This window comes from Cebus imitator, unplaced genomic scaffold (assembly GCF_001604975.1).
Source record: "Cebus imitator isolate Cc_AM_T3 unplaced genomic scaffold, Cebus_imitator-1.0 Scaffold497, whole genome shotgun sequence".
Classification (NCBI taxonomy): domain Eukaryota; kingdom Metazoa; phylum Chordata; class Mammalia; order Primates; family Cebidae; genus Cebus; species Cebus imitator.
The window spans coordinates 380,328-388,680 of record NW_016107812.1 but is presented as its reverse complement, the minus strand read 5'-3'; the positions used below and the strand labels follow the sequence as shown (position 1 = coordinate 388,680).

At 59.9% G+C, this 8,353-nt stretch overlaps 1 protein-coding gene across 1 annotated transcript in view; it reads right to left on the bottom strand.

Moving 5' to 3' along the window:
* MMP17 (matrix metallopeptidase 17) overlaps positions 1 to 8,353 on the bottom strand; it is a 26,407-nt gene that overhangs the window by 4,122 nt on the left and 13,932 nt on the right. Inside the window, exons 6-9 of the mRNA XM_037733192.1 lie at positions 6,728 to 6,812; positions 5,672 to 5,754; positions 5,420 to 5,572; positions 685 to 942 (exon numbers count right to left, since the gene is read on the bottom strand). Coding sequence (XP_037589120.1) covers positions 685 to 942; positions 5,420 to 5,572; positions 5,672 to 5,754; positions 6,728 to 6,812 — 579 coding nt within the window. The remainder of the gene's footprint in view (positions 1 to 684; positions 943 to 5,419; positions 5,573 to 5,671; positions 5,755 to 6,727; positions 6,813 to 8,353) is intronic.

Here is an 8,353-nt window from a genome sequence, read left to right as displayed (position 1 = left end):
GCTAGACTCAGACTGCTGCGAGGGGGGGGCCTGCGCTAGACTCAGGCGGCTGGGGGGGGCTCGCGCTAGGCTGCAGTGGGGGTCGGGCCAGACACTGGGGGGGTCGCGCTAGACGGCGGGGGCTCTCAGAATCTGAGACGGTCAGCATCTGCTCCGCTGCGCTGAAGTCTCGGCCACAGGCCTGGGAAGCTCGGGCGGCGCCTGCAGGGGCAGGGACGGAGCGGGAGACGCTGAGTCTCTTTCCCTCCCTGGGTGTTTACGGAGGGCGACTCTGCGCAGGGCTGTTCTGGGTGACACGACAGCGCTGAAAACACAGCAGAGGCCGCAGCCGGCCCCGGAGCTGACCCTGCGGGGGTGTTTCTTCTACAGCGCTGGACCGACGCCCAGGAGGGCGATGGGCAGGGCCGGAGCCGGCAAGGGACGGGCCGCGTGGGCATCCCGGGGGAGTGTGCCGAGGAGGACGTGGCGAGCGCCAAGGCCCGGGGGCAGGAGCGAGGCCGGGGAGCGGCAGGGGCGAGAGCGAGGAGCCAGCGCCCGGCCAGCCTTCGGGGAGTGACTCGGGGACCCCTGCAAGGTCTGCAGCTCAGGCGAGGGCTGGGCCGTCCCCCTGGCAGGAGCCCTCCGGCGGCCCTGTCCTGTTCCCCGGTGGGAAGCAGTCCGCAGGCGCCGCCCGCCCGTGCTCACCGTCAGACCAGCGCATGGCGTCGTCCAGGGTGCTGGGGACGCCCCTCCACAGGGGGCTCTGGGCGGGGTAGCCGGGGTCCATGCGCCTCGTGTGGTCATCGTAGCGCCAATACAGCTGGTCCTTAAAGAAATAAGTCCTGTCATTGTAGGCCCAGGAGAAGGCGGCGTCGATGCCGCCAGGCGGGAGGCTGAAGTCGGAGACGGGCCGCGGGTATCCTTCCTCTACGTTATTGTCCTTGAACACCCAGTACCTGTCTCCTGGGGGCGAGAGAAACAGCTGTGGGCCGGGGCTCAGCCCCACCCCGAAGGGCGGGGGGCTCCAGCCTTTCCTTCTCCCCTGCATTGGCCGCCCTTGCCCGGGTCCCTCTCTGGGGCCTGAAGGGACGGTGGCCACAATGCAGTCACCTTGCATCACAGTGGCCACACGGATACTTAGTGAGCACCTACCAGGCCTGGACCGGGCTGTCCCATCCAGCCGGCAGCCTAGTCTCAGGCTAAACTGCAGCCCCCCAACACGCCATTCTACTTTTTTTTTTTTTGAGAAGGGTCTCGCTCTGTCACCCAGGCTGGAGTGCAGTGGTGCGATCTCGGCTCACTGCAACCTCCACCTTTGGGTTCAAGTGATTCTCATGCCTCAGCCTCCCGAGTAGCTGGGGTTACCAGCGTGTGCCACCATGCCTGGCTAATTTTTGTATTTTTAGTAGAGATGGGGTTTCTTCATGTTGGCCAGGCTGGCGTAGAACTCCTGACCTCAGGTGATCATCCTGCCTCGGCCTCCCAAGTGCTGCGATTACAGGCGTGAGCCACCATGCCCTTTGCCCAGGCTGGGCTCAAACAATCCTCTTGTCTCAGCCTCCCAAGTGCTGGGATCACAGGGGTGAACCACCGCACCTGGCCGACCACTCTCTGTACAAAGGACTAGAACATCTTCCTGGCAAAGACAAGAAAAGTCCTTCCTCAAGGCCTAACTGTGTGACTCTTTCTCTTGAGACTGTCGAATTCTGTAGCCCAGGCTGGAGTGCAACAGTGTGATCTTGGCTCACTGCAACCTCTGCCTCCTGGGTTCACGTGATTCTCCTGCCTCTGCCTCCTAAGCGGCTGGGACTACAGGCGCCCGCCACCACAACCAGCTAATTTTTGTATTTTCAGTAGAGACGGGGTTTAACCATATTGGCCAGGATGGTCTTGAACTCCTGACCTCAGGTGATCTGCCCACCTCGGCCTCCCAAAGGGCTGCAATTACAGGCGTGAGCCACCATGCCTGGCAACAGTGAGACTCTTACACCTTTGAAAGAGTTCGCACAGCAGCAAAACATTTAAAGCTCCTTTGCTAGATACGTGGTTTGAATACACATTTCTCCTGAGAAATACAGATGGCAATAAGCACCTGAAGATGCCCAACATCACCAGAGAAATGACGAGAGGCCACCTCGCCCCCACCATCAAGAACACAGAGAGTCACAAGTGTTGGGGATGTGGGGGCCGTGTGGTCCGGGCCTTGCTGGGGGGTGTGAGACTGTGCAGCCAGTGCGGGAAACAGAACGTAGGCTCCCCAAACATCAAAAATAGAATGACCACATGGTCCCGCATTTCCACTTCTGGGGATAAATCCAAAGGAAGGGAAAGGAGGGTCTCAGAGAGACCTTTACACACTCACACGTGCAGCAGTGTCCTTCCCAGGAGCCCAGAGGAGAAGAAACCCAAGTGGACGGGGAACGAAATGAGTCCATCCATGTCAGGGAATGTCGCTCGGACTTGGCCAGGAAGGATACCTGCCACCTGCCACGGCACGCATAAGCCCTGAGGCCCTTCCGCTGAGCAACACGAGCCAGGCACAGAGGGCAGGGCCCGTCTGTCCCAGTGACATGGGATCCCTAGAGCACTCCGAGCCATGGGGACAGCAAGTAGAGTGGGTGCCTGGAGCTGCGGGGGCGGGGGCATCCGTGTTTCAGTGGGGGCAGCATCTCCTTTGGGAAGACAGAAATCTCCTGGAGGTGGATGCCAGTGACGGCCGCGCAGCTACGTGAACGTGCTTCATACCACGGAGCCGTGCGCTTAGAATGGTGAAAATGTGTTTACCAAATCCACAATTTAAAATTATCAAAAAAACCAGGGCTGGGAATGTTGGCTCACGCCTGTAATCCCAGCACTTTGGGAGGTCAAGATGGGTGGATCACCTGAGGTCGGGGGTTTGAGACCAGCCTGAATAACATGGTGAAACTCTGTCTCTACCAAAAATACAAAGAAATTAGCCAGGCATGGCGGTGAGTGCCTGTAGTCTCAGCTACTCAGGAGCTTAAGGCAGGAGGACCTGGGCTTGAACCCGGGAGATCAAGGCTGCATTGAGCCAAGATCAGGGCACTGCACTCACACCTGGGTGACAGAGTGAGACTCTGTCTCAAAAAAGTAAAGTAAAATAAAATTTAAAAACAAAAAAAATACAAAATGAGCAAAAAACGTCCTTTGCTGGAGACTGGAAAGGGCTGTGGTCTGTAAGGACGAGAGGGTTAGGGAGATGCCTCGATGAGTGACCAATGGGCCCGCCCTGCTGCGTGCGGCCGCGTGGGAACCAGGACAGGTGCACCTGTAGGGAAACCGGGCAGGGGCAGGGCACCCAGGGGTCGGACGGGCTATGATAAGAGACCCACATGTTCTCAAGTCTCTCCTGGCAAGTGACCGACCCCTCACATCCAGAAATGGGGCTTTATGGTAGAGAAACCTGCAGACACACCTCATGCAGGTGATCCCAGCAAACATCACCAGATGGGGGGGCTTGGGGCTCAGAACACGACCCCTCGGTGACATTCCTGCTGGATATGCAGAACCAGAACCTGATCCGGAGGACATGCCAGGCAGACCCACCCGGGGAAGCGGCCGGAACATGCCGGGCAGACCCACCGGGGGAAGCTGCCCGAACACAACAGGCAGACCCACTCGGGGGAAGCAGCCTGAACACACCCAGTGTGTGCAAGGCAGGGAGGCCGCTGAAGGGGCGACTCTCTGTGCTGGGTCCCTGCTCCGGGAGGCGCTGTGGGTCACCCTGGGGCCTTTGGCGAGGTCGCACGGGGGAGGCTAAGAGCAATGGAGCATGAGGTTTAGGTCATTCCCTTTTTTTCTTTTCTAGTGCAAGTACTGTCTTTGGGGATTCTTTTTTTTTTTTTTTTTTGAGACAAGGTTTTGCTCTGTCGCCCAGGCTGGAGTGCAGTGCATGGCTCAGTGCAGCCTCCACCTCCTGGCTTGGGTGGTCCTCCTGCCTCAGCCTCCCAGGTAGCTGCAGCCTCTGTCCCTTCGGGAGGGATCAGACCTTTGGGAACAGTCACAGGAGGGCTCCCAAGTGACAGTGGTGACTGAGTCAAATGTCAAGGGCTGGGGGGGCGATGGAGCGACAGGAAGCGGTTCCCTGGCAGACACGAACACCCTTTACCTCCGCGAGGAAACAGGGTCCCGCCCGTGCTTGTGGGACTGGCTGCCACACTGGACTGAATGATGCACCCAACTCATATCCACCCAGAATCTCAGGATGTAACCTTACTCAGAAAGGGTCTTTGCAGATGTGTTAGTTAAGATGAGTTAAGATGAGATGAGGCAGGCCGGGCATGGTGGCTCTCGCCTGTAATCCCAGCACTTTGGGAGGCCAGGGTGGGTGGGTTACCTGAGGTCAGGAGTTCGAGACCAGCCTGGCCAACATGGCAAAACCCTGTCTCCACTAAAAATACAAAAATTAGCCAGGAGTGGTGACAGGTGCCTATAATCCCAGCTGCTCGGGAGGCTGAGGCAGGAGCATCGCGATCCAGGAGGTGGAGGCTCCAGTGAGCCGAGATCATACCACTGCAATCCAGCCTGGGTGACAGAGTGAGACTGTCTCAAAAATAAAAGGGGGGAATAGGGGACCTGAATCAAGGCCCGGCTTCCTTATAAGAGACATCAGGCTGCAGGAGGTGACGGCTCGGTGAAGACAGAGGCGGTGGCAGCAGGGACGTGGCCGAGGGCGACACCAAACGTGGGCGAGGCCTAGGAGGGCCTCCAGAGGGGACCCACCCTGCCCACACTGCGAAGGAAACGGTGGGTTTCAGCCAGCATGGGGGCCTCTGTCCTGCCGTCCCGCCCGCCCCTGCAGCCCTGCGCCCCCACTCCCGTCTCCTTTTCCTGCCCTTCATGGAGCCTTGGAGGCATGAGGAAAGCTTCCCACAGCACCGCCACGGGGTCGTTCCTGGAAAGGTGGGTGCAGGGGCGCCCTGGAGAGAGGAGCCCAGCTGCAGCAGCCACGGCCCCTGACGATTCTGCCCCAGCCTCCTCCAGGCCCGGGCGCTCCGGCCACAGGCCCATCTGTGACGCGCTCAGCAGGACCGCTCCTGCCTCGGGCGGCAGCTCCCCGGGCCTGAGCACCGTTCCTAGTTTCTGCTTGCTCGGCATCCCCCTAAAGAGTCCGCTCCCATTGCCCTTCCTTTCTGACCACCCTGAACGGCACTGGAAATCAAGCCCTCCGGACTTGGGGGAGGACTGTGTGCCCGACGAGGGCGGGGGCAGGCTTCCCACCTGTTTGCCCTCCATGTGCCTGCAGCGGCTGCCGCGGGACGGGGCACACAGGAGGTGCTCAGAATGCATCTGCTGAGCGCACAAGCCAACAAGCGCTCGGTGCTGGCCCAGCCTCTGGGCGGACGCGGGGCTTTCACACAGCGGGATGCAGGCTGGACCCCCTCAGTGAGGCCCGAGTGCTAGGGGGAGGCCCGCCCACCTTTGAAGAAGACGATCTTGTGGTCGCTGGTGCGCTCATACACGGCGTCCACGCTGTCCAGCTGCAGCGGCAGGCCCCGCCAGAAGCGGTGCATCTGTGCCGGCTGCAGGGACACCAGATGCCGGTCCCGCGTCAGCCGCCAGAAATACTTGCCTGGGGACAGAGAAGACAGGGGAGGGCTGAGCTGCGGAGGGGGTCTGCGCCGGAGTGGGCTGCATCTTCTGCCCGCCACCACAGGGCATCCCGGGGTACCTTTGAAGAAGAATGCTTCACCCCGGATCTGGGCCACCGCATCAAAGTGCGTGCTGCACCTGTGGGGCACGTCCTTCCTGGGCCTGCAGAGTGGTGGAGGAGGGGGAGAGAACCTGGTGGGCTCAGAGGCAGGGCATCCTTCAGGGGAGCCCCTAACCTGAGCAGCACGGGACAGGCATGCTTGGGGGGAGCCCCTAACCCTGCCTCGGGGTCTCCTCCTGAAGAGACAGGCAAATTAAAACAGGGGTGCCTGTCTACTGTTTCACAGAGGGGCAGGGAGCATGATCTACGCTCTGAGTACACAGTGCCAGGGGGCTGCAGGGAAGGCAGGGCTCGGGGTGGGCACTGGTGTAGTATCCAGGGGCCAGCTGGTGCCAAACACCCCCACCACGGGACCCCGAGCCCATCCCCAGAACTCTGTCCTACGGGAAGCGTGTTCACAGTGACAAGGCGCATGTCTGCCGAGAGATGACATCAAAGAGAGCGGCTCCCTCACAGCTTTAGCCAATACAGTTACACGTACAGTCCCGTGACATCTGAGGCTGGTGACGAGGTCACAGCTTCCACTGGCCTCTGGCAGCACCAGCTCTCAGGACAACTTCCGTGAGAATCCAGCCGCCATGGGCAGGTCACGCCTTGTGGAGTGGCCCCGATGGCCATCCGGTTAGGCCAGCCCTGGCACCAGACACGAGCCCAGACAGTGAACGTTCTGGCCACAGGGCACAGCCAGACACTCGCAGGCCTGGCCTGACTTCCTGACACTGGGAATCACGGGCCTGATGAAGCGCTCATCAGGCTGGGCTGCCTGTCACGTGGCAGCAGCTGACAGGGACGAGGAGAGAGGACCCCGAGTTTGATGTCATCCCTGTGCGGGGACCCTGGCAGGGGAGGCCAGTGTTAGAAGGGGTTTAAGAAATGACAAAATGTCACTGAGCTCAACCGGCCACAGCTGCGGGCTTCCCAGGGGTCTGAGCCACAGTTTGGGGCTGACGTTGCCTGGGACAGGGAGTGGACAGGCCGACCACCGCAGGTGGGGACTGTGGGCCCAGGGCTTACGGGGTGCTGGGCCGGTTGTCTGGGGGCTCCGGCAGCAGGGGCGGCTCCTCGGTCTGCGCCGTGGGAGACACAGACTCCCTCACACCTGTGGTAGACAAGGAGGGGGACGGCCTCAAACCCCAGGTGCCTGCCTCCCCCCACATCCCAGCGGCACCTCTGAAAACCAGGCACGAAACCGAGGCCACTCAGAAGACAGGCTCTCAACTTGCACTGCGGGGACACAGCTGAAACCAGCGAGGCTGCCGCCCCCAGAGCTGACGGCGAGGCAGGAGCCAGGTCCCTCACAGAGTTAAGTACTAAGTGTGTGAGCACTGGCCCCCAATTCCACCCCAGGTACACCCTAGAGAGCTGGGGACAGGTTGCAATTCCACCCATCTACACCCTAGAGAGCCGGGGACAGGCTGCAATTCCACCCGTCTACACCCTAGAGAGCCGGGGACAGGCTGCAATTCCACTCGTCTACACCCTAGAGAGCCGGAGACAGGCTGCAATTCCACCCGTCTACACCCTAGAGAGCTGGAGACAGGCTGCAATTCCACCCGTCTACACCCTAGAGAGCCGGAGACAGGCTGAAATTCCACCCGTCTACACCCTAGAGAGCCGGAGACAGGCTGCAATTCCACCCTAGAGAGCCGGAGACAAGCATTCCCACAGGAGGTGGTACCCCAGCCTTCACGGCACCGTTCACCACAAGTAACGTGGCGGTAACCCAGTTGTCGCCATGCTCAGAGGAAGGCGGGCCGGGCATGGGGCTCACGCCTGTAATCCCAGCACCTTCCGAGGCCAGGGCAGGAGGACTGCTTGAGCCTAGGAGTTTGAGACCACACTGGGCGGCATGGTGAAACCCCATTTCTACAAAAACTTGAAAAATTAGCAAGGTGTGCAGGTGTGGTAGTGCACATCTGTAGCCACAGCTGCTCAGGAGCCTGAGTCAGGAGAGTCACTTGAGCCCAGCAATTTGAGACAAGCGCCACATAGTGAGACCCCATATCTAAAAAAAAAAAAGGGCTGGGCATGGTGGCTTGCGCCTGTAATCCCAGCACTTTGGGAGGCCAAGGCAGGCAGATCACAGGGTCAGGAGTTTGAGACCAGTCTGGCCAATGCAGTGAAACCCTGTCTTTATTAAAAATACAAAAAAATTAGTGGGTGTAGTGGTGTGTGCCTGTAATCCCAGCAACTCGGGAGGCTGAGGCAGGAGAATCCCGTGAACCTGGGAGGCGGAGGCTGCAGTGAGCCGAGACGCACTCAAGCCTGGGCAACAGCGCGAGACTCCGTCTCAGAAAAATAAAAAGAATCCAGACACAAAAGGCTGCATCAGAGGCTGATCTATGGAGAAGAGTCGGTCAGTAGTGGGGTTGCCAGGGGCCAAGGCGGGGCCTGGGATGGGTGTCGGGTCCCCTTTGGTAGCAGTGGTTGATTAGAAAGTTCTAGAACCGGGCGCGGTGGCTCACGCCTATAATCCCAGCACTTTGGGAGGCCGAGGCGGATGGATCACGAGGTCAAGAGATCGAGACCATCCTGGTCAATATGGTGAAACCCCGTCTCTACTAAAACTACAAAAAATTAGCTGGGCATGGTGGCGCGTGCCTGTAATCCCAGCTACTCAGGAGGCTGAGGCAGGAGAAT